The sequence below is a fragment of the Coloeus monedula genome, assembly GCF_965178545.1.
Source record: "Coloeus monedula genome assembly, chromosome: 4".
Lineage (NCBI taxonomy): Eukaryota > Metazoa > Chordata > Aves > Passeriformes > Corvidae > Coloeus > Coloeus monedula.
Genome location: NC_138784.1, coordinates 47,313,497 through 47,339,501, shown reverse-complemented (window position 1 = coordinate 47,339,501; position 26,005 = coordinate 47,313,497). Strand labels below are relative to the sequence as shown.

The following is a 26,005-nucleotide window of genomic DNA, read 5'->3' as shown; positions in this document are numbered from 1 at the left end:
CTGTCCAACAGCTCTGTTGCACAAAGTGCACATGTGGCTCTGGAACAGTTTTGGGGAAAAACATGGTGCTGTGCTAGTCAGAAAAAGAAAATTATATGGACTTTGTCAGTGAGTGGTAGGCATGTTGTCACGGTATTCCCTAGAAATGTATAATTTCACCTATCAGCAAAGCCATCCAATATGTTTTTCTTTGGTTTAAGCCTAAAACCATTTTTACATTATCACTGGAAGAGGGATATAGCAGTCAAAGACATGAGCAGTCTCCATGTGCTTGCTTCTGCCCCTCTTTCTTCCTGTTCAGAGGTTAACATTCCACAGCTGAGCTGGAAGAAGAGAATGTGTGGTATCCATAATTTCTTTCATGTCAGTGTCTTACATTATGTAACTTAGGACATTGTTGATGGGACTTTGAAGTTCACTTTGAAAACTTGGTGTAGTTGTAGGTGAGGGAGTTCTCAAAAGTTTCATTCTGCCTGGGGAGTTCTAGGCAGAATGATCACCTCCAACCTCGGCAACTGACATCTCCATTTCTCTAACTAGGTCTGGAAGTAAATGTCTTTCAGCTGTATTTAAACAGTTCTAAGCACAAGTTTTGGTTTAGCTTTCTCAAATAAATGAGGTGTCTTCACTAACATATTGCAGGTGCATCACAACTTTATATTTGCATCAAGTACTTATACGGAGAGTGGCATGGCTGATCTCAGCCAAAGCCTCTATGCCCTTATCATGTAACAATAAGAAGAGCTAAAATTCCATGAGAATAATACAAAAGTATGCATATTTGTGATCCTCTGACCTCACAGATGCTAGACGTGCTGATTTTGGAAAACACTTCAAAGAACTTGAATTCAGCTTAAATACTTGTCATGCACAGAAAAAGCAAGACTGCATGTATATATAGCTATATACAGCATGTGTATATAAAATAAATATATTCATGTATTTGGAAGCAGAACAGCTGTTTCTACTTCTCCTTCATCTGCTTACTAAAGTTTTACATGCTCTTTCCATTATGCTGGTGCTGTAACTTAGGTCAGAGAATAAATGTACGCTAGGGCCTTGGTAAATGATCACCCTGTGGCTCTAGCTGTTTTCAGGATTATCTGATTTATATGTCAGACAGAATAATCAGTTCACTGGTATCATTCCCTTTCTTGTTTTTCATTTTAAAAATGTTACTTCTTCTTTCCCCACACATGGAATCATTTTCAGGTTTTAGTTCCAGATGTTTACAGATGAGCTTTCCATGGTCTGAGCTCAAAATCAGTATCAGCTGGAATTTCAAAGATAGGGTTCTTTTCATACCTTGTTGGGTCACAAGTTCTTCCAGTATTTTTCTCCAACAGAGAGCTCTTTTTGCTTGGTTGGAATATTTTCTGCAGTTTTCTTTCTTCCTCAAGGATCACATTCTCAGCTTATTTTTCAGAAATATCCTCCTTGTATTCTGATAGATGTTAATGTCATGCCACCATCCTCTTCTTTCAAGAGCTTTCAGTGCTTTCACAAATTTTTCAAATTGTTGATTGTACCATTAAGCTGTAATTAACGTATTCTGTATTGATACTCTTGTAATTGATAATCTCCATTTCCTTCTGTAAAGCATAGTAACTTATCTCTGAAAGTTGGTAGTTGTGCCTTGGCTTCAGGTATAAACTGGTTTGTGAAGTTTTCACTTTAAGACCATGGCTCGCAGCTCTTTCAGTTGTGCTGATGCATCTGGTTTTAGAATTGAATCACTGAATCACATTACTTGGAGGGGGAAGTAATTTTAAAAGGGAGCATCTCAGTGATGCAATTTATGTTGCAGCTATACAAATAGATTTATCAGCACAATAGTGAAGGAGGCAGATTGTACCAGGAGGATCAGAATTAGCAGCTGGGGCAGAAAGATTGTAGAGAGAAAATTGCTCAATTATTGTTAGAGGAGCTAAGCTGTTTTGTTTTCTGTTGTTAAAACTGTCTTCTTGCTCCGCATTTGCCCTCTTCCCCTAATTTAGGTAAATTCTAAAGTCTTTTGTCACAAAGTATTGAAAAGATTCATCTCTTGTATGAAGGTGTTTAGTTTCGAGATTGTTGTGATGGCAGAGTGACTTCTGACTGCAGATGCAGTGACGACAATGGCTGTCTTGATTCTCTTCCATGTCTTCTTTTGCAAGAGTTTGGAAGAAAAATGTGCTTAGATCAAGCTAATACTTATATGCTAGGAGTCAGAGAATTTAATCTGGGTTAGTTCTTTTTGGTGTCTGGGAGAAGTAGCAGCACTATTTGCCATTAGTTTGAAGACCCATGAAAAGTAGAGCATTTCCTTCAGTTGTAACCTCCCCATGCAGAAGGCGGGGCAATGTATCTGTGTTGTCTCTTAGTGTCAGGGTCTTCTGGAGACTCATGGTTACTATGTTTGTGTACCTGTGGAAGATCATTCACACATCCTTGGTCTGACCACTTTGTGATAAAATAGGTCAAACAGATATGCAATAAGAAAAAAAAAATGAACTATTTTCCCCAACGCATAATAGCTTTGGGGAGAAAAACCATTTCAGAAATCATTCCATGAAGGTGTGAGCAAGCATGCTGCAAGTACTTGAAAGGTTAGCTTAAGCAAAATCCCATCTGTCATATGGCTAATCAGAGACAGTGATTTTTCCTGAGCTTTTTCTTTGGGAAGAGAGAAAAAAGTAATGCAGATTTTCTCTGTTTGAAGTTGTTTTACCAAGTACCATGTTTTACTTGCTGTGGAGCATGAGCTCTCAGAGTCTGGGTTTTGTGCTGTTATTTTACTACCAAAGAACTATAAACCCCTCTCTGAGAAAATGCCATGTGCATTTCCACACTTAAAAATGTTTAGCTCAAGTTTGGTTTGGGCTGCACTCTTCTTTTTGACTTGTTACTCTCCACTGAAGACTAGTGTCTGCCTAAAGGTTTTCTTTTATTTGCCAACCAGTGTTTGAAAAGTGGGTCTGATTTTAAACTGTTTACCTAGAGTATGTTATTAAGCATTTAAGAACTGTCTTTATTGAAGGTATCATGATAATCATTGTGTTTCTAAGAATAGTTTGTGTTTGTTTAGTTTTGTGCAGAATGTTGGGATTTTTTTACTGGTTTTCTGACATCAATATGCTTGAGCTGACCTCAGACTGGTTCTTATGAATGGGTTATTTTGGTGGGTTTTCATTGGGGGTGGGATGGGTGTGTTTTGTTTGGTTTTTTCTTCAATTTTTAGTAATGAGGAATTGCTTACATACAGTTGTATCATTTGTGTCCACAATACAGATAAATGTGAAAGGAAAGGGTTGCACATCTCTGTGAAAAAAAAGTTCTAAGACAAGCGGACAATACTAAAATATAATCATACTTTGAAGAATATCAACATTTAGCTTTTTTTCCTCAAAAAAGGATATATGGAGATAGAAAACTTACTTATCTTCATTCAAAAAGCTATTGTATTTTCTAAATGGAAATTGCCCTAAGCAGTTTGAAAATTAACTGCATCTAGCAGTTGGAAGACTTTGGGAAGTTCCTTTTTTTGCTGGGTATGTAGATTAATAAACTTAGCTGGAATCTGGAAAAAAAAAATTAATGTCATTGACTTGCTTTGGAAGCTGCATAAGAGTGTGGTCATATGTTGCTGAAAAACAGTTGCAGTGATAATGAAAAGTTACTTCACCTCAAATGTGGTGCGTAGCTGACTTGTAGACTCTTCATTCCCTGTGGGAGAAGGTCAGATGGGTTCAGGTAAACCACTGCCAGGACTTCTTTAATCCTTAGTGACTGAATCACCAGTGCAATCCAAACTAATTAAAGTCATCTTTGTCAAGGACTTCTACAAGAAACACATATAAAACAAACAAAATTTGGTGAAATTATTTAAACACAACTTGTATTTAAAGTATTAGGAAAGATAACAAACTAAATTATCTGTGCTTTGTATGAAGATTGAGATTGCTAGACATTCCAAAGTTTAATTTTAAATATATTGAAGTGAAAAGAAAATCTGGTTTAGTGTTTGTACTCTGCTCTACCATTATTTATTAAATATTGCTGCAAGGGGAACTTAATCTCTCTTTTATGGCATTTCATCCCATAAAAATTATTTTTGGTATCCAGATAGCACTGAGCTAGCGACATTTGTATTAGCACAGGTCAGGAGAGAGGAAATGGCCAGTAAGTTTTACAGCTGAAACTCACGTTATATCCAATATCCTTTGTTACATTTGGATCTAACTCAATGAGGTTGTTGGTGTGCTAATGTGTAAAGGGTCTTGCATTTAATAATTTCCTAAAATGTGTTGTTTCTAGGTCTACAGACAAGACTGTGAAACCTTTGGCATGGTAGTGAAGATGCTAATTGATAAAGATCCATCATTAGAGAAGTCCATTCAGTTTGCCCTGAGGCAGAATTTGCATGAAATAGGTGAGCGATGCATTGAAGAACTCAAACATTTCATTGCTCAGTACGATGCTGCCAACCAAGATGTACCAGAGTCTTTCAAAGAGGGCTCATACTAAGGACAAAAGTATGCTTTTGGGTCCTCTGCATTGTGTCTGCCATACTACATAAATCTGCTTTTTGCGGGGAAAGAGGAGCTCTTGTTGAAGGTTTGAACCCAAGGCCTGTGCTCCTTTGTAATGGCTCAGGTGGCTGTTCCCTTGTCCCCTGTGGTCTCCACGATTGTATTCTTCCTACCGGTTCTTGTTGTCATGTATTCCTTTGAAAGGACGTTCTTTTCAAAAGTGCTGTAAAGCAACAAACTGTTTTTGAAGCCTCTACACGGTTACCTTGGAGAAAATGATCAGTCTGATGTCTGTACACTTATGTTTTGATGCTTACAAGTAACTTGAAACATTGTATTTTTTATTAAAATTACACAAAGCTGCTCTCGTTCCTCAAGTTATGCACAAATATGTCTTATACATACTATAGGAAGGGAAAACTTGCAAAATTGGTCACAATTATGATTTAAATTATTTATTCTGGTTTAATTTTAAAATTCAGATTAATTCTGTAAAATTACACTAGGGGTTATCTCTAGTCTCTGACTGCCAGAACAATTAACTACTTGATGTAAGAAGTGCTGTATTTTTGTTCTAATTGCAGGTTCTGCAAATGCCTTTTAGGTTTTGGTGTTTTCCATATCATGCCTCATTACTAGTAAGCAGTATTATGTAGGATGGATTCCATTTTTTGTTACTATTTGCTCTGTTTTTGACTACACTGTACAGAATGTAGCTGCAGGCAGCCACTGAGCGGGGTAAGGTCCCTTTTCCTACTCTGTCCCTCTCCCCACTTACAACTTCTCAAGCCTTTTCATCCATTAGTTTTAACTATAAGGAAGCTGTGTGTAATCTTCATTTCCAACTTCAAGAAGGAGCAGGAATTGGGGTGTCGAGGATGGCAAGGGAAGTGGGCAGTGAAAGACAGAACAACTTGCAGTTCCAGAACAGTGGTTGAGGAAAGCCAAGAGGCTCTCAGTGAAATCCAGGCAATTTAATACATTTATTAAGATACTGTTTTTTTGGTGAACATTTTAGGAAAGGGGTAACTTGAGTCATAATCACAAAGAGGTAAGTATAAGCATGATTGTTTTGTATACACTTGCATTTAGAACATATGAAACTCTGTAAAAGGACTAATAACCAAACTCATTATTTCCAGATTTCATCAGAATGGTGTGCAGAAACATAAATGAAATAGCAATGATTTTGCATGTACAAGGTACTCTGTGTGTCACAGCATCTTACACATGCAAATCTTGATGTGGTGTATTAAATATGCGTTGCATCAGACTCCTGAGATGCCTGGTTAGTTCTCAGGTCAGTAAGGGGAGGTTTTGCAGTTGGCTTTTCTTGTTTTCTAAGAGTTCACATTGCTCAAAGGAGATGATCTACAGCTACTACCCTTGTTAGCAGCTGGGACCACTTGTGTGGGCTGCACAGTGAGTGGGAATCAGCTCATGAATCCCACAGGATGATAATTTGGCAAGGGAGAGAGGGGAGGAGAGGCAAGCTGTTGTGACATAGTAGTGAGACCTGACCCACCCCTTCTGGCAACAACCTGGTTTATTGAGATCAGTCAAAGTCTTCTCTGATGCTGAAGCATAACTACAGCACTTCTCTACTTGCCTTCAGGACTGAGAGCCTTCAGGATGTTACACCTGAGTTTCTACTTTGGGTTAGAAATGCGAATGGGAAAAAATAATAAAACTGTGTGTAATATATTTTTGATTAAAAATCTCCATTGTTACTGTACAGTTTGTTAGGAGTTTCCTTTGTTAGAAGCCTGATTAAGCTTATTATTATAAAAGTATCCAAGTTTTCAAGTGCTTTTCTGTAAAGTAAGACCTAAGGTTACAGGCACAGAATCATAGAATATCTCAAGTTGGAAGGGACCTGTAGGGATGGTTGAGTCCAACTCCCTGCTCCTTGCCGAACCACTAGGAACATTGTCCAGATGCTCCTTGAACTCTGGCAGGCTTGGGCCTATACCACTTCCCTGGGGAGCCTGATCACCTTCTCATGTCCAATCTGAGCTTCCCCCAATGCAGCTTCATTGCATTTCCTTGAGTTGTGTCAGTGGTCACCGGAGAGAATTTAGTGCCTGCCCCTCTGCTGTCCACCTTGAGGAACCTGTAGAATGCAGTGAGGTCACCCCTCAGTCTCCTCCTTGATCACCCTTCTCTGGACACACCAATAGCTTTATATCCTTCTTACATTGTGGCTCCCAAAACTGCCCCCAGAACTTGAGGTGAGGCTGCCCCAGTGCAAAGCAGAGCAGGACAATCCCCTCCCTTGCCCGGCTGGCCATGCTGTGCCTGATGCCCCCCAGGACACAGGTGGCCCTCCTGGCTGCCAGGGCACTGCTGACTCATGTTTAATTTGCCATGGACCGGGACCCCCAAATCACTGCAGGGCTGCATCCAGCTTCTCATTTCCCAAGTTTACGGATGATCAGGACTGCCCTGTTCCAGGTGGAGAATCTGGCGCTTGCTCTTGTTAAAACTTCATGCAGCTGGTGATGCCCCCCAGCTCGTTTGTTTGTTCAGGTCTCTCTGCAGGACTTCTCTACTCTTAAGGGAGTCCTCTCACTTTAGTATCGTCAGCAAACTCACTCAATGTACATTTGACTCGTCTAGCTCCATTAAAGAACACTGGCCCTAAAATTGAGCCCTGTGGAGTCTCACTGGTGGCTGGCTGCCAGCCTGAAGTAACCCCATTCACTACACCTAATCTTTTGCTTAATCTGACTTTTTTTTTTTAATCGATTAAACTTTACTTGTGAACTAAGGAGTCTTTTGAATTTTTTATAAGTGCTATTTCTGTGAAAGGTTTAATTCACATTTGTAAGTGATAAGTAACTGATTTTCCATCTAATACTTGGCATTGTGTTGAATGTTTGCATTTAACATTTTGTGATGTATGCTTTCAGTTGATGTAAGTAAAATATACTATGGCAGTCCCTTAACTTAAGGAAAAAACATGGCTTTTAGTCTTGCTTGCTTTACAGGTATGTAGTTTGGATTAGCTTCATGTCAATGTAAAAAAATAAATTGTTCCTGGTCTAGGGGTCAGCCTCAATGGGGCTCTGGAAAGCTGCAGGAAGAGCATTGGGGGAAGGAAACATGCAGTGATGGAGAAATTTAATTTGTCATCTTCAGAGCTCCTGAAAACAGAAATTACTCCAAGCACTTGATAATGTTGCAGATACTCTTAAAAAGTAAAAAAGAAGGTGGAAATGGAAGGAGTATGGAAATTCAGTGCTATCTGCCGAGACTGAAGTGGTTACCTCTGTGACCTCACTTGGGCAAGTTGGCAGCTTTGAGTGACAGGGTAAGCAGTAAAGGTGAAAATCAGCAACAAAACCACTATTGATATGAAAAGAGGGTAATGCCGGATATCAGAGAAGGACCAAATCCTTGTCACCCTCTTGTCTGCAAGATTTTCAGTTTTGATGAGGATAAGGATAATATTTTGCCGTAGTATTTTTCCCTGTCCTGAAGGTTGCACTGGGTGTGGCTGGGACGGAGTTAAATGTTCTTCAGAGTAGCTGGTGCAGTGGTGCTGTGCTGCAGGCTTGTCCTGGAAACATGCTGGTAACACTGGGATGTTTTAGCTATTGCTGAGCAGGGCTTACACAGAATCAAGGCCTTTTCTGCCTCTCAGCCCACCCCAGCAGTGATGATGCTGGGGGGTGCGTAACACGTTGGGAGAGGACTACAGAGGGTAGTAGTTGGCTAGTGGTGAGCTAGTGGGTTTTTTGGTGTCATTTGGTATCTTCAGGGGTTTTTTTTGGGGGGTTTTTTGCTTGTTTGTTTTTATCTGTTAAATGGTCTTTAACTCAGCCTACCAGGGTATATACTCCACTTGGAATATAGGTACTACTTCCAATAACACAAACCACACTTCAGAACTTTTCTGGCTGTATCTGAGTCTTGAGCTAGTCACAGACTCTATATCCGATACCATTCTCTTTATATTTAAGGTGGAGGAATGAATTAGAAATATTTCTCATAAGAAGTCAAAAATAATAAGATATTGTTTATGTCAAGCTGAAAAAAATAAAGCTGCATAGTCATCTTTAAACTTTTTTTAAAGCAGAAAGTATTAAGAAGCAGCTAACAATGTATGGAGAACTGTAATATTCCATAAGGTACTGCAGTTCAGGAGAGTACACCTGCTGCATCTCAGGAGATGGTGTAGGGATCAGAACTACTTGTGGAGACATTTCTCCATGAGATGGTAGTTACTTGGCAGAACAAAGGACACAGCAGTAGTGACACAGCATTTTGTTTCTGAGTATCCTAGTTTCCCATTTTTGGAAATGCAGGCGAGAATGGAAGGTCCTAATCATTGTTGGAGCATCCTGGGGAAGGTTATTAACAAGTCAGCATCTCCAGCCCCGTAAGTCCCACCAGTGTGGTGGCTGTAACATACTTAAGCACAGCAGGCACATGGGCTGCTGGGAAAGCTGCCTGAGCCCCGCAGCAGCCAGCTGGAAGCACCCCCTGAGGCACCCATGGGGCACCTGAGGGACTGGGCATAGCTTTGGTCAGCTTTCACCTCCACGAGACCTGTTAGTACTAGGAACGTGACTTACATAGTGAGAACCACCTCTAGGAGGAAAGGATTTGCTGTTCATTTTACCCTGAAAAATACAAGCAAGTAACTGCTAGTCTGATTACCCTTAGCAATACCTTCACTTTGTTTGGTGCAAAGCAGTGCTCGTGTTCATTCCCTCCCTTACTCCTATGCTGCTTTTGTTTCTGTACTTCTCTATCCTCAAGAAGGGCAAGCTTAGTTCCATTTGACAGCTGTTTTTGGTAAGAAGCATCTATTATTTCATTAGTTTCCTTTCTTCAGGTGGTCAGAAAGCCAATGGCTTTAGCATTTACTATCTTCATTAGTGGATGTTACTGTTAACAAATTTCTGCCCTTTATTTAAAGCAGTGGAAGAAGTTTATTATAACTTAAAAGAGCTTCTTCTGCTCCATCTCTGAGTTCAAGTCAACTACTGTGATTACCTGCTGTATAGTTTTTGCCAGCTTGCCTTCTAGAACCACACAGTATCTCTCTTCCTTTAGGTAGGCGAACTTTAGAAATTACTTTTGGGGAAGGAGGAGGAACAATAATAAAAAAATCCACATCCACAGGAGTTGCATACTGGTTGTAATGATATATTCCAAGCTTGTGTGGTTTTTACATTTATATAGTTTACATTTTGCTTGATCCATAAATAATACTTGCAAGATTAAGAGGGCCATACAGAGTATTTACATAGCCCCACCATGCATACAGAGCTTTTAATACCTAGTAGACAAAATTAAGCTGTTTTGCACTGAACATTTTTCAACTTAAACCCCCTGACTAAAATACAAGCAATATTTCATCCATAACACTGCTGTTAAACCCCTAACAAATCTAGTTTGATATTGTAACAAACTTCTTCAAATTCAGGGATATAAAAATATTCAGATTTTAAAACTTTTAACTGTACAGTATGTACATTAATATTTGCACTGTTAAATTATGAATACATTTAAGCCTATGAAATACTACATTATAAATATCAATGTTTTTTGACTTAGAATTGCAGCTAATACATTTTAAAACCTGGATAATGCATGTGAAAAGACACAATTCTGGAGCCTAATCCTTTAAGCCCATATGAAAATATTTGTTACATAAGTAGATCCATTGACTTAAATGGGGTTACATGCCTGAGCAAAGGACTCCAGCAGCTGTACCTCTCTCATTGCTGAGGGTAGGGGGGCATGACAGAAAAAACATCACAACTCATTGGCAGCCAAGTCCAATTCCAGCAGCTGAATTAATATCTTCCTTTAAACAGGCATGTGAAAACCCCCAAAACCAAAACCAACCACCTCACACTTTCTCAAAAATTGTAGAGAAAAAACCATGAAAGTTAAATGTACAAAACATTCACTGCTGCTTTAGGATACATCAAGGCTTCAAGCATTTTAGCTCCCACATTACGATTTTTCCTTTTTTAAGGAGCATTTTCCCAAATAAAAGAATCCAGTTTTTGTATGGAAACTTGAATGAGGAAGAGTGAGCTTTATCAGTGAAGAAAGGGCACAGTATAGAGCCTTCTTTTTCTTGGCAGCAAGAGGAAAAGGTCAAAGATCACTCTGTGTGTATACAGCTACAGCACAGGACTGACATTTTTATTTTCTGATCTTTGTTGAATCCTCTCAGATCATTCAATGTAGGTGAATAGTGAGCATAAAATAAAATGTCTACAAAAAGTCTGTATTAAGAACTGCAGTAACAGTATTTGGACAGCTGAAACACAGTATGTAAACCTAGCAGTATCTGAGCAGATCATTTGGGGTGGTGACATTTCTGAATGTTACTTTTACAATGTAAACTCTGGCACAGTTATCATTTACACTGGCAAAGCATTACAAACTTTAGCAACTTGCCTAAGTACAATTATTAATATAAAAAGATGTGGTTCAAACTGTAGCTACAGAATTGACTGGTCCTCCCAATTAAGAAATATTAGTAATTAATTAAGATATAATACAATTTTTTCCTTTGTGTCCCCTCTTCTTCTTTGATTTGGTTGTCCTTTGTCCAAACTGAGAACTAGATAACGCAGTAGTTGGACCAGAGAGATCATCTGTATAGTATGGATATCTCAGTGACCGTGGCTGTGGAATTGGCTGTCCTAGAAAATATCCTTCCTCTTCAGAATCAGATGATGAGGATGAAGTTGAACACCAGGAGTCATCTTCCTCACCATACAATCCAAAAAATTTATCAACCACCTGATTCCGCAGTGCATAGTCAGACCTGGTATGGGCATATGGTCCATACAGCTCTGCATTTTGAATGTAGGCCCGAAGCTCACGTGAGCTTCTATTCTGAAGAAATTTTTCATGATCCTGAGGGGAGTAATAACGAAATCTCTCTCTTGGAGAGCTTCTTCTTTCTGTGGCCAAGTTAAGTGCATTATCTGAACGAGACTTCCTACTTCTTCTACGATGGTGAGAAGGCCGATTTCCACGCTCTTCAAAGTGGTAAACACGCCTACGAGTCCTTTCACTCATTGGAGGCTGACGTATTTCAAGATTCTCATAACTTCCATTATCGATAACATCATCTGAAAACTTCACTTGTTGTGGTCTAGACTGGGATTTAGATCGTCTCAGTACAGGCACGTGCACCGGCTTTTCCTCTGGCAAGACTTTTTCCTGGCACAACTCTGAGCTCAGACTCTTCAAGGACTCAGTGCTCCGATGGAGCATTGAAGAATTCAGAGTTCCCATGTTACTCATCTTCTCACAGTCCTCCACCTCCAGTTCTTGGAAAGTTTGCAAAGAGTAGAGAGATGGTCGTGGCTTGCCTTCTCCATCCATTGAAGCCCCTGTGGTGGGAGTGGAGAAAGGAGGAAAAAGAAAATGAGAGGAGTTATCAAAGAGACAAGTATTATAACAAACTGTGAAGCATTTCTTGTCAGCCAGTGTTTTTTTAAACTATTACCAAAAAAGACTCCCTTCATAGTAGAATAAGCTTTGTTTTGACTTAAAACATTTAAATATTAGCTCTGATGACCAAAGAATTAGCTGTCATGAGGACATCAACAGCATAAGTTCAGTGGGTTTAAAATTTTGAAACATACATACAGGTATGCCTTTTAAGAGAAAAGGGTCACTTAAAATTATTCTACAGTCTCTGCTTGCCATTCTTAAGGCTAAAATATTTCACATTTCTGGTATTGCCAAATTCATGTTCCAGCTGTTGGAACAGGAAAGCCAAGCTTACTGCCTTGCAAAGAAGGATCCTTACTCTCCAAAAATCATCAAAAGTTGGTCTGCTGTACTCCACTTTTGTGTCCACTGACCCTTCATTGCCACAACAACAGCGTCACATGCCCTGTGATGGTCCCAGGTGGAATACCTCCAGTGCCTCCTCCTCCCATGCCCCCTGAACCAAGCTGCCCTCCTCAGTTCCTCCATTGCTGCTTGGCAAATGCAGCCAGCCTGTGGCTGGGCCTCAGCTAGACAAGTAGCTGCAGTAATTTGGGTTATAGGAGGAAAGGAAAGGAGACAATGATCGAACAACATTTCAAATGGGTCTGTAACTGCCAAGTTTGGGCTTTTTGTACAGAAATAGGAAAGGAAGGTTAATGCACGCTTTATCCCTTTGGGCAACTTCAATCACGTTTGACAAGGAGGTTCATGGAAGTGGATTACCAGTTTCCCTTTAGTCAATGGGGAAAGATAATCTCATAAACCTAATTTTCTACAGCTAAGAAGTTTACCATCCTTTCAGATTTTCTCCATATTTTTACAAGCAAATTAGGAAATTATCTAAAGTGTTTTGCAGATTATCTTTAATATCGTCCTAATATATAATGCAACTTCTTAATACATAAGGTATTGAAAAATAGTCATTTGCTTAAAGCAGTGGTCTGTATATAACAAATGTGTAGTTTAAGACTGTTCTTATTCTGTTTAACATCAATGATTTTTTTGCTTTAAGCAAATGAAAGAGAATTCAAAAGGAAAGGAGAAGAATCCAATAGGATTTAAGTAGCAGAAACATATCCTGTAAAAGATTATGTGCTTGATAAAAGCTACTGCCTACTTTACATGCATCTCTTGATTCTAAAGCTTTTTAGAAATCAGTGAAATGAAAAATCTTCCTTTAAAATACTCCCACAATGCCTGCTTTTGTTGACCTCTCCATCAAAACCATTCATTTATTTCCCCATTACCTGTTATGTTAGACAAAGCCAAGGAATCCATTGAGTCTCGAACACTTTGTTCTTGCTGTTTCAGGTCAGACAAACATTCAAGTGAACCTCCATACCATGGTGTTTGGTCATGTTTGTATCCTGAGGCCCCATGTTCCATCTCTAGCTCCTGGATTTTCCTGCTGCTGGCAGGGCCTGGGTGGCTGCCATATGCAGAGTCTCCCAAACCATCTTGTGACTGGGCCCAGTACATATCTGATTGATACTTCTTACTTGCTAGGCTTGGATTATTTTTTTTCAAGTCCAACTTGCTCTTGACCATGCTATCAGAAATCCAGTGTTCACTTGATCTAATGTCTACTTCAGTGGGCTGCTGGAAGAGGCTTTTATCACCAAACTTCAGAAGAAGTTGAGTCATGTAGTCTTCATGTTCAGCCCATTCTTCAGGGTCTTCAGGCATTTCTTGCTCTACTCTTCCTTTCCAGAAGTCATCATTAACAAAGCCTGCCTCTTCCCTTGAAAGGCTTAAGTCATCCAGCTTACGAGAAAGAGTATCATCGGCATTGTCTGAAAGGCCAGGAAATTTGTAATTGAGGGCCGGCGACAGGAGGAGAGATTGGCGGCACTGGTCAGCTGACCGGCTGCTTTTTCCCATGCGGACACTCCTCCTGGAATCTCTGGATCGAGCAGACTGAAACGCAGAATCAGAAGAGTCGGAGGCATGAACATCCTCTCCCAGACTGCACGTTTTTGAACAGTAAATCTGCCCTTGCTTTGGAAGGAAGGGGCAGCCAAGCAAAGAGGTCTTGCACTGCGCACAAGAAAAGCAGGTTTCTGTGGCATGCCAGTGCTGTCCATCATAGGTCATCTGAGCATGGTCAACACCTGGAAAGGGAGAAAAAGCAATGCTCTGGGTCTCTCTAAAAAATGACTTGCAGAATTCATACTTCTGGAATGTGAAGTAATTTCATAAATTGGTTTTCCCTTAATTTGTAAGTTTAATGCTTAAAAAGGACACACTTACCAATGTGTTCCCCACAGGTCTCACAGTATTCTGCATAGAGAGATTCAAAACAATTACAGCAGAACGGCCGCCCATCCTTCATGATGTACCTCTGTCCACCCAGGATTGTTTCACACTCGAGGCAACAGAAGTGCTTCATGTGCCAGTGGCGACCCTCAGCTTCTGTACACTCATCAGCAAAAATTATCTTTCCAGAGATAAAAAGGATGCTTTTAGTTAAGTGGCCAAAACCTCACCTTGGGAGTTAGAGCATATAAAATATCCAAACTCTGCAGTTCACGCACTAAATTTATTTTTATTTTGCTCCCTTTTCAATACAAAGATAGAAACAACAATCTCCCACAACAATTGACCTTTTCTATAAGAACAAGAATAAAAAGATAGAAAAACTACATTCCAAAGCAAAAAAAAAAAAAAAGGGAACCTAGAAACTCAGCCATTGAAGAAGCTTCTATAGGGATAGTATTTTGGAATATTTGAGAATGTTCAATTCTAAACACAAACAGGTGTTTGCTTTCTAAATATCATCTTACTGCTTGTAATATTTCCAGTTTGACAAGAAACGAAATACTCCTCAGCCTTCAAACTCAGCTATGCAACAGTGTCCTGACTTCTTAAGTGACTGCATCTGGAGTTAGGAATTTCCCAAGTGATGCAGTTTGTCAGCTGAACAACAGGAGTGTAGCTTGGCTGTAAAATGTGAATTATTTACCTCATCGCAGGCTGAACATCGAGGTTTGAGAAGTTCAGCATGGTGTCTGCCACAGTGAATTTTTCCATCTTGGTAGAAGTAGATAAGGTCAACGAGCAGCTCGTTGCATGTGAAGCACACGAAACACGAGGGATGCCAGCACACACCAGGCCCAGCTCTTGAGGCAAAAACTGCAACTTCACCACCATTTACTTTTGTACCACACTAGGAACAAACCCAGAAAGTGAGCACAGTTCCCATTCAATGCTCTACTAGCTTCTTACATTTAAACTAAGTTAAACCACCAAACCCAATATGAAATTTTATTCCAAAGTTCTGACAAGAGGAAAAAATGTTATCAGTTTTAGTCTAGATGAGCTGCATCTCAATGAACCTTTTGTGAATATAAGTTTATTTTATACAAAATAACATTTTAAAGCATATGTCTGCTTTTTATTTGTCATTACTTTAGTATGAGCAGCATTAGGTTGTTTTTTTTTTTTGAGTAAGAAATACATCAAAGACTGGGTTCATTCCCAGTATCAAAGGTACATTTTGCTTAAGCAAGCACTACCTTCTTTCTTCTTCCATGCAGTTTCAAAAGTAATCTGTTATTGTTGTTGTTGTTTTCAGACAGACAGAGATAAGTTTAAATTTTAATATTGAGCTACTGTAGTTTTACATTATTCAGCCCTGTAGCTGGCTTGTGGCACCAGTGTGTTACCTGCTCACAAATGGCATGCATCACTGCTCGGGAGAGTAGTTTAATAGTTCCTCGTCCCAGTGCCTCCTTTTTGCGCTGAGAACTGAACATCTGCAGCTCCTTCTTTTCCTCTTCACTCAACGACTGGCAGTATCTCACCTTCCAGTGAAAACACAGGACAACTTTTTGTCTGAGACTGAGCTTTTAATGTAGCAGATGAGTAAGTAAGCGCATATATGCAGGGAATTCATCAGGCATGCTGCCAATCATCATGAAACTTTTCCCACTTTAATATTTAGGTAATATGGCATAACACAAAAATAGTGTGGAAAATTTTTTTTTCCCCATTACAGGAAAAAACCCTCCATGCTAAACTGAGGAGTTGTTTAGGCAAGAAAGAGACTTTTAAAAGCTAATCCAAAATCTGCTGCTAATAATGGAATGAACCTAAATCAGCCATAATATTGTCCTTTAGAATTATGGTTAAGTGCCCACGACTAAGTGTTGCGGTATACACAAGATCTTAAGTAGTGACACCCCCGCCCCTTTCCTTACAAAGAGCTTGTTTGTTATTTCCACTTCTACTCCAAATTACACTGCATAACTGAGATGCAAACCTTTTACTATCACAAAGCATCCTTTTTGTGCCTACAATGCAATTCCAGGAATTTGTAGGTTCCTGGTAATTGGTGGGTGGCTGCAAACACTATAAAACCAACTTGTGTTAAGTTTATTGCAGTGACACCAGCCTCCCTAACAAGCAAAGGCAGTGTCCTTCCAGACAGCTCTTATCTGCACACAAGCCAAGTGGACAGCTGAACAATGGACTCAGTATACACACCGTGCTGCTTTATAGCTCAGATGCCACTGCAGGCCATGGTTTAGGCTTGTAATAAATACACAGGCAGGTAATTGTCCACGGAAAAGCTGCCAGGGAGACCCAAGCCCCGACGGTTCATCCTCAATTCTGTGTTTACCTCGTTATCGTGGGGTGGCAGCTGATACAGAAGTTGTTTAATCCGGTGTTTCTCTCCAGGGCTGTTAACATAAGGGACCTTCTCCTCTGGCAAGGAGGCAAAATACAGCTGGACCTGACCAGGAGAAACACAGAGTTCAGACCCAGAGACACACATGCCCCAAGCACTGCCAGTGTCCTTTGGCTACTGTTTTATCTCAGGTCTGATTTACGAAGGAAGAAGAGGTCACGCTACATTAGACTGTGAGAGGGTTTGTGCTGAAAATACAAGACCCAGATGAACCAGCTCAGCAAACCTGAATAGTCTCTGATAAAACTAGCACCCAGCTGCTGAATTGCTTTTCTGGAATGCAATTTGCAGTGACAATTAGGGGGGTATCATAAATTATGCACATTTAATGTTCTCATTATTCCCACCCCCTTCAGGGCTGGTCAACGACTCCATGGAAATTCTAAGTTTCCCTCTGCAATTTACCACACAAGGCATGAAGCTTTCCAGAAAACAGCCACTATATAAACAAATTTAATTTGCTCTCTGCATTTTACACATTGTTGAGACAAAAGCTGTTTTGTAGTCTCCTACTGATCAGGTTCACCCAAAGCATCAGCTTTCATTGCTTCCATGTGGGCTTTGGTAAGAAGGTGGAAACATCCTTCCCTTGGGAGGAGGCTGGATCCAGCCACATTTCAATCAGATGCAAATTAACCAGGAAATTTTCACAGGATGAATGTTTTTGTATCAGTCTTCACTATTTTTTTTTTTTTTAGAAGAATATTATGACAGGAAAGCTGTAATGAACACGACGACAAAGCCCAATGGCAAAAAATATTTTTGTGGAACAGCTACAGATTTATTGTTTTTCCTATGCAGTTTCCAGCTTGTCACGAGGCCTGGGGCTGTAAGAGCAGACTATTGGCAAAGATATTACTTGCCATACAGATTTAAATAATGCTCAGGTCAACAGATTATTACTGTGAAGGCAGATGAAAAAAAGCATTAATCAGTCACTTAAGTCAGGAAGCAGTCAAAATTATGAGACAGGTTGTACAAAACATGACTTGGTCTTCATTTAACCAAAATTTAAACAACCGAAATCTACTGTAAGCCCACTTGCTACTGACTGTATTTCAGGATGCTCCAGAAAAAGATAACATGCAGTAAGAAGTGAAGCTTTAAAAATAGTTTATGCCCTTTTCTCAAGTTTCTTGCACTGTTCTCAAAATAACTAGCTCTTCTGGGGGAAAAACCCTCCCATCTTTAGAGAGTTTGGGCTAGCTGGGATTATGAGGATATTTTAGGGCATTTAATTGTTCTGGCAGAATGTTAGCTCACTGTTTGCCTTAAGGTCTGATTCATCAGGATTCTTACAGATGCTTAAGTAAGTGATAAAGAGTTGCCCTAAAAATAGCCTGTTATTTGCCATTCCTGCTGACTTGTTACTTTACTCATGATTAAGAAAATCTCTGCATTGCAAAAAAGAGACATCTTCTGCACTTTTTTAAACTATGGACTGTACAAGCTTGCCAGGATTGCTCTGCCTCCTTTAGCAGATGTTGCAAAGCCACCCTGGTCATTTAGCACTGAAGTCTTGAGTTTTGAATATTACTGAGTACACAACTTCAGCACAGTTGCAATATCATCAATACCATGAATGAATACCATAAGCAGTTCATTCTGGTCTCCTGTAGCAACTTGGTCATCAATAATCTCACTTTTATTCCCATTGCCATGTGATGTTGCACAAAAAAAGGGGACTAAAGAGAGGGGAAAGAACAGCCAACCAAACCACAAGTGTCAGCTCCACACATCATGCAAGAGAAATCCTGGCATGAACAAATGGCAGCCATACAACTATTTAAACAGGCGTAAAATACATTATTACCTGTCACAGTGACTGAACGCTTTCATTTATATGCACTGCCGTACCATCCATGTTCGAGATGTCAAATGCCTAATTACTTAAAGAGTCATACAAGTGCAGTGAAATACTTGGCCAGGGAGCACAATGTCATGAGGTATGCCATGAGCTTTAATTTAGCCTAATAACTTCTTTCAAACAGAAAACAAACTTCTATGCTGCTTTTAGACTTGGCAATACATACCTCTGCAGCATATACTTTTTGAAAAACCTTGACTGGGAACTTTTTTGGAACATAAAACTCCTCAGGGTTGAGAATTTTAAGCTCCCTACACATGGCCTCATTGGACAGGAAACAAAAAAGAAACGAAAGGTTGTACATGAATTGAAGTTTTACACATTATAAGAATTTAATTAGACTTATAGAGGCAGCATATCACTCTCTTAGACAGTCCTTACGAGGCTTGTTTTTAAAATGCAGAAACATGGTTGGTACCTGCTCTGGTCTGAGGCCTGGGGGGACCCAGGCATATTCCTCCAAGGCACAGCCAGAGTCATCATCAGAGGTTGAGCTTCGCTGACACCCAAAAACAAGATTATTGGCTTTGGGCTCCATCTCCAATGGCATAAGTGTGAAGTGTTAAATATTTCAGCTGCAGCTCATCAAGCAATTGATCTGGAGAAAAAGATTAATAGCACTTTACTAGATTTGGACATGAACAACTAATTATCAGTGTAAATGATCTTACAATGGTTTAGTACTCCTTGTGTTGCCCAGAACAATAAATTACTGAAGCTTCATTACAACTTGCATTACAACAAGCAATTCAAAAGTGCTTTAAAAAGTTATGGAAATAAAACTGTTGAAGAAAAAAAACCTGAAAAACCTAGGCACAAATTAACACTTTTGGCAACCACAATGTATTTCAGTATTAACATTTGTCACCTTTTACAGTTCTGCTTGTTTCACATCACAGGTTATATATATGTAGGTGTATCTAGGAAAGACTCATTGAGCAGATACTAACAACAGGAATGACCCAAGCTCTTCCTGAAGTCATTACCTAGTGAAACAAAAGACATGACAACCACTTGTCAAAAACTGAAGAAATTATTGGGGAAAGACTGTTGTACAAGTAGCATCCTGTTGTTCACAAGGTAGGCACAGAGCAGCAAGCATCTGCTGGATTCCTCTGAGAACTTTGGTTGAGCTGTATGGGAGCGGAAGGGCGTTGGTCCTGTTAAAGATCTGAAATCCAATTATGCCAGATTAGTCTCTGTAAAGTACATCATGATTGTTCTGTCAATTTAAAACCCTACAGGGAGATGATTTTGTTGATTCATGAAGCCTGCAAAGCTTAATATCAGTGGGATCATTTTGAGTCACAACTGGCAAAGAAGGCTCTCACCAAGATCCATAGCAGTCTGCAGCAAAAAGCCTAACAAGATCTATATCTTCTATTAATTCTAGCAGAAGTTCTTAGGAAATTCAGATGAGGCATTTCAATGAAATACAGATAACCAAAATCACAGAGGATCTGTCCTAACATGACAGATATCCTGACCACTTGGGGTAGGGACAAGCTTGCTCTTACACTACCATGTTACGCATGAGCTGTGCCTTCCCCATTTTATGACATTTTTTAACCTATTTATTTAAACACAGATCCAATTTTGTCAGTGCTACATCCGAGTTGTAGAAAATTTTAATCTCCTAGACATAAACCTTGCTGGTGGGTCTAATGAGAAGCGCAATATAAAACCTTCTGGTGGGTCCCACATTACACTTCCAGTTTCATCACCACTGTTTTAGAGAAAATAAGTTGCTCCTGGATCACAGGTGGAAGATCTAAGACTGCTTACCCAAATATTCTGCTAGTTACTCAACAGGAGTTTCTCCTTCAAGCGTGAGGCACTGGTTAGTGCCAGGTTCTGATAATTCAGTACATAAACCCAAACCTGCTCCATAAAAAGTGGTCATATGTACCCAAAAGCTACAAACTCAGAGAAATTATACTATCCAGTACATGGTCTTATCTACCCCTATTTTCAATACATCTATATATTCCCACACCCAATAAAAAGAGATGGGATTACTTAACCCTTCCACTGGGCTAGTGCTCCAAAAAATTAATTTTTTAACTTTATTTCAAAAACTTCTGGTTCAAAAACATACACACTATTTTTGGTGCACTGCTAAGATGCCAACACACTTCATAGCTGCACTGTAATAGAAGATTAATTTAATATTTGATGGGGCAAGCAAGCCTGCCAACTTCCCTTCTGAGAACAGGCTATTTCTGGAAAGCTGGTGAGCTGTCAGGCACATGTCTGCAATCTTACTCAAGCTGAACCACTAAAGGTTAGCACAACAGCTTCTGAACTTAACATCGCCATATTACTTTGTCAAGGAAGGCAAATATAACCAAACTCAGTCCTAAAAGCTCAATCCTATATATTTCAAACAGAAAGACAGACTTCCTGGTACATACTCTGTATCCCTTGAATTACTTGCTCTCAGAACCAAGTAATAAGACAAGGAATACAGAACTGTTTCCCCTTCCCACTCACTAGTGGAAGTAAAGTCATGCATGAGGTATGTTTTTGTTATTGCTTGCATAAAACTGGGGAGTGAGGAAGAAGGGACAGAGAAATAATGTGATGCAATTAGGAAATCACTCTAGCAAAAAAAGGTAACAGTGTTCACTATTGCTGATGGATAGGGATGCTCAGTTTGGCAGCTTGTTTTCACACATCATCTATATCCAAATAATGGTTAAATATAAAGTCTCTAGGAATATCGTTGAGAAGCTGAATTCCTTCCAAGATGACCTTAGCAGCAGATGAACTGTTTTACCATTTCCCTTTAGAAAGGGGCAGATGCCTGCTTTGCAATAATGTGCCACTCACTGACACCTAAGCTGTTTTTTCTAATTCTTATGGCATTGCAAGAACTTGTATTGGTCAAATGGTCCCTTTTCAAGAACTGACTCCTGCCCAATAAGCCAGGAATAAAAGGAGTCAGCAGGTGAAACATCTTTGACAATATTTCATTAGGCAGCATGACCTCAACCACATCCCACAGGAAGATTTGAAACATAATTTAGGCAATGAGACAGGTTCAGCTCTGTCAGCGCCTGGTCACTTGAGCAGAGCGTACTCCTGCCTTGTTCACACAATACCCAACACTAACAAGCACTCCAAGTAACTGAGTAATTGCTTCATATTGATTGTTCAAAACCCTCTCTCCACAAGATCAAAAATTAACTTCTCTGACTTCTCTTGAAAGACAAGGAAACAACCCAAAATCTGAATGCATGATGACTTACTAACTTCTCTGAGTATTTTGAACACTAAGGCTACATACTACTTCCACTGTGAAAAAAGCAGTGCTGGGCAACGTCAGGATCTCCAGCACAGCAAAGGTACATAAATATAGGAATGTTACCTAATTCCTAAGGAAGACAAGGCATTGGTAAGAGAGACAAGGCTGCTTTTCTGCAGAGACTGGTCCTGCCTGGGCCTCCTCTGACACATCCATTTCAGAAAGCACGCACACCAGCTCCAACAGGAGGAAACCACAGACTCACAGGTCCAGTTTCCAGTCATACAGGGCAGTTTGAAAGTGTGGCTGATGGAGAATAAAAGAAGAATGCACCTTACCTCCAAATGTAAAGTGCAACTTTATAATCAGGGTTCTTCCCCCCAAGATAAGATGATTAGAAATGTTCAAAGCAAGGTCCACAAACCTCAACGAACTGAGATTAGGACAGCTCAAAGGACATCATTCACTTTAAAAGAAAAATGCTCCCATAGGGCAAACGTGAAGAAGCTGGCTATAAAATGACTGACAGTACACCACATATCAATACAGCCACATCACAAATACTGTGGGGTTGTTGACAACAAGGTTTCTAATCCAGCCTGTTTTAACAGTAGGCTATCTGAAGAACTATTTTAGCAATTGCTTGTTTAGGAGTTCTTCCTCTCCTGTTCAAGTGTAATTTGGTTTGCATTTTAAAACTACAGGGTTCTTCCTCCCTGCCCCCCAGCTGCACTCATCCTTCAAAGTGATCTGTTTAAAATGATTACATCCTAAGGAGGATTCAAATGAATATAAACAACAGCTGAAAAAATAAGTGTTTTCCAAGGGATGACTAGAAAGGTGGTCTTTCTACTCCTGCCATGACACCTACAGAACACAGCAAGGATGTGTTGTTTTGCTTTGTTTTTTTAAAGGCCATGGAACATTTTGAGGTTTCAGCTCTGTTCAAATACTACCTCTCAAAAAAAGCTTTATAGCCTACAAGGAGGTTTTTCACTGGCAGGTTGACAACTATGAATAACATAATTGAGTTACACAGCTAAATTTGATTTGAAAAGAAAAGCAATTACTGTGTTTTTTCCACTGATGAATTAAAACAGTTGTATGACAAATTCCTTAGAGGCAAAGACAAACTATGCTCCTAATTACAAAGCTATGGGCACACAAAATACTGGGATATCAAACTTAGAACAAGGCCGTTGCGGAAGCCCATATGAAGGTTTATCCCCATGCTAGGATTTCCAGCTCACTGATTATGTTCCCCCTGACCAGATAGAAGAGGTCATGATTTGCAAGCAAAGTTAGACAAACATCTCCTTGCCCACCCCCTGCTGTTTTACTCTGTCCTGCAGGGCAAATTGTTTTAACAACTTTTTTGTTAGAAGGCTTGTTAACAAGGCTATAGGGGATACAAGATGCATATCACATGCATCCACGCACAATGAAGGCTCAACGAGTTAAGATTAGCATGGTCAGCCCATTCACCTGCTTATTTAATCTCTGGTGCAAGATAACTACATTAGAAGAGGAAGGGCACAATATAACAGCAATAAACCACTATAAAGTGACTACTAATAATTCAAAGCCTATTTCCAATATGTATTATGCACGTGATCAGGAAGTTCCATTCCCTAGCTACGGTACAAATAACATATCTACAGGGAGCTCTATAGCTCTCTGTGTGGGAAGTCTGGATCCAGAATTGATAAGTAGAATCTGCATCAGCACACAGCTGTTGGGTCCTTTTGAGTAATGAACTACTCAAAGCAGTGGGGAAGGAATGGAGCCACTCTACTTGTTCATGCAAAAGCCCTTTAGATGGACCCTAGAAGTAACAACTGTTTTCGTTAGCCAGTATACAAGGACCAACAGAAGAGTTAACTGCTTTCCTCCTCTAGCATCCTAGTGCAAAGATCACTTTTCCAACTGGAAGTCAGACGATCCTTTTCAGGGTATTTTCTTTTGACGAGCCATACTGCAAAGACAGGCTACCTGCATTTAACAAAAGGAGGAAGCCCCGTGACAAAGCATCGCCCCACGCCAACACATCTGATTTGGCCGTGTTATCCTTGGCTCTGTACATCGGTGATGGAAACTCAAGTGCACACTGCAGTGAGGCAAGACCCAAACCTCCAGCCGAGGAGGAGGTATTCTCACGGATGCTTCCCCCCCTCTCTCCTTAAGAGGTTGTACAGATTTAGAAAGAAGGAAATCTTGCCTTTTACAGTCTCCCATTGATTTTTTAAATTCTATTTTAAACAGCAGCCAGACTTTACTCCAATGTACACATATACTCAGGTTTCACCCCATCACCTGTTGGCTGTCGAACAACACTCTTCTTTGTTAGCGCTCACAGCCCTCATTTGAGACAAGTTTCCAGAGAAAACACTTGAAGAAAGTGTTCAATAAGTCACAAGACAGGAATTGTAAAAAAATAGAAAAGTAAAAAACATTCCGCGCCCAGCTCCGTGCACCCTGACAGCCCCGCCGAGCTGCGCACCCTCATCTCGGAGGAGCCGGGACGGTGCCTTCCTCAGCAGGCAGAGATCCCGGAAGGACAGGCGGGAGGTTTCCCATCCTGACCAAGTTTCAGAGACGTTCAGGTGGATCAGAGGCACCCCCAGTCCCCCGGGTGCCCACGCTCTGGAGCCGGATGCGCAAAGGCACCGGCATCCACCGGCACCCACCCGTTTACCCTGCCCCTCCGGCGGAGCCGCCGCGAGGGAGAGCGGATACAAGTAACCGCAAATTACCTCTGTGCGGCACCGAGACAGCGGCCGGGCTGCTGGCGGAGCCGGGGAGGCGGCGCAGGAGAGGCGATGCCGGCTGCACACCCGACCCCGCGCCCCGCCGCGGCAGCTTCACACCGAGCCCCGGGGCTGCACAGACCCGCACACCCGCACCGGCGCCGGCAGCTGCCCGCGGCTCCCTCCCGTCCCCACAGGTCCGGAGGAGCGGCCAGGGCCAGGCACGGCCCCGCCGAGGGAAGGGGCGGCGGGGGCTCCTCCAGCCCCGTCCCTGCCGGGCGGCGACACCGCTTCCTTTCCCCGTCCCGCCTGCTGGGAGCGCAGCGGGAGCGATCCCTGCGCCGCCCCCCGGCCCCTTCCCGCGGGGCGGCAAGCCGGGGAGGGAGCAGCCTCCCCAGCGCTCCTCCCCAAACTCGCCCCGGACTGGCACCGGCAGCGCTTCCCGCCGACGCCCGGGGGACCCCCGACCCCCGGCGTACCCCAGCGCCCTGCGCCCCTCACCGCTCCTCCGTCAGGCGGCGGGAGGAATCTCTGCCACCAGCGATCTTCGTTCAAAGTGCAGCCCGAGGCGGGGGAGGGAGCGTGGGAAGGGAGAGCGTCTCTTGCCACCGGCCCCGAGGCAGTAAGGGTCGCCGTCCCGGCCGCCTGCCCACCCAGGGGACAGAGCGCCTGCAGAAGCAATAAATTCTGTGCTCAGAACACGACGGACATACGGTTTGGTGACAGTGCTTTTGTTCGTGTTTACGCCCGAAATAGATTTCCCACCCCACCCTGGACGCGCTCCGGCCGCCCGGGGCTGACCGTGCCCTGCCCGGCCCGGCCACCGCCGCCCCGCGCACCCGGACGGGAAGGACGGGGTTCAGGACGGGAAAACATTTGTTCTAGGTCGCTGTACATGAATAACAAAACTATAATAAAAATAATAAACCCTATCTGAAGCCGAGGATCACAGAGAGCAGCCGTCCATCACTGCCTCCCTTGGCACATTCCAAGTGGGAAAGAGGCGTCCGAGCTCCAGCTTATGCACAGAGAAGTAGCACCGGGGCATTTTCTAAGAGGCTGCCAGCCCTCGCTTTTACCACTTCCCCCACCCCCGTAGGCACAAAAAGCCCCGAGAGGCGGGTGGTTCGGCTTCAAAGGCAGGCGGACAGCTTCCCCCCGGCACCGCCAATGTAACCGTGAACACCGCGGTCAAATTTCCTCTTCCCTCCCGCTCTTTGTCTCCCTGGGGAAGTCATTATCAAAGGGAATTTATTCGCGCTGCATCTCGGGGTCAGAACGGCAACACACACAGCCCCTACGCGCCCCACCGCTGCGAGGGACAGCGGCGACCCAGCCCCCTCGCATCCCGTCCCTCGCTCCCCGCCGAGGTCCCGCGGCCGGGGGCGGCTTATCTGCCCGGGCCGCCGTGCGGGACAGCGACTGGGCACTTCTCAGACACTTATCGCTTCCCCCAGGAACAGA

General features: G+C 41.8%; 2 protein-coding genes across 6 annotated transcripts in view; one reads left to right on the top strand and one right to left on the bottom strand.

Moving 5' to 3' along the window:
- Positions 1–5,758, top strand: part of PPHLN1 (periphilin 1) — a 64,146-nt gene extending 58,388 nt beyond the window's left edge. For all 5 annotated transcript variants that reach the window (XM_082279548.1, XM_082279551.1, XM_082279549.1 and 2 more), the window contains one exon: positions 4,297–5,758. In XM_082279548.1, coding sequence (XP_082135674.1) covers positions 4,297–4,506 — 210 coding nt within the window. In that variant the 3' untranslated portion in view covers positions 4,507–5,758. The remainder of the gene's footprint in view (positions 1–4,296) is intronic.
- Positions 5,759–9,887: 4,129 nt separating this feature from the next.
- On the bottom strand, positions 9,888–19,097 carry PRICKLE1 (prickle planar cell polarity protein 1; the record flags this gene model as incomplete). The annotated part of the gene is made up of 7 exons (XM_082281021.1): positions 9,888–11,884; positions 13,238–14,101; positions 14,241–14,427; positions 14,953–15,156; positions 15,656–15,793; positions 16,612–16,725; positions 18,966–19,097. The coding sequence occupies 7 exons, from the start codon at positions 19,095–19,097 to the stop codon at positions 11,028–11,030; spliced, it is 2,496 nt and encodes an 831-aa protein (XP_082137147.1). The 3' UTR covers positions 9,888–11,027.
- Positions 19,098–26,005: the final 6,908 nt, after the last annotated feature.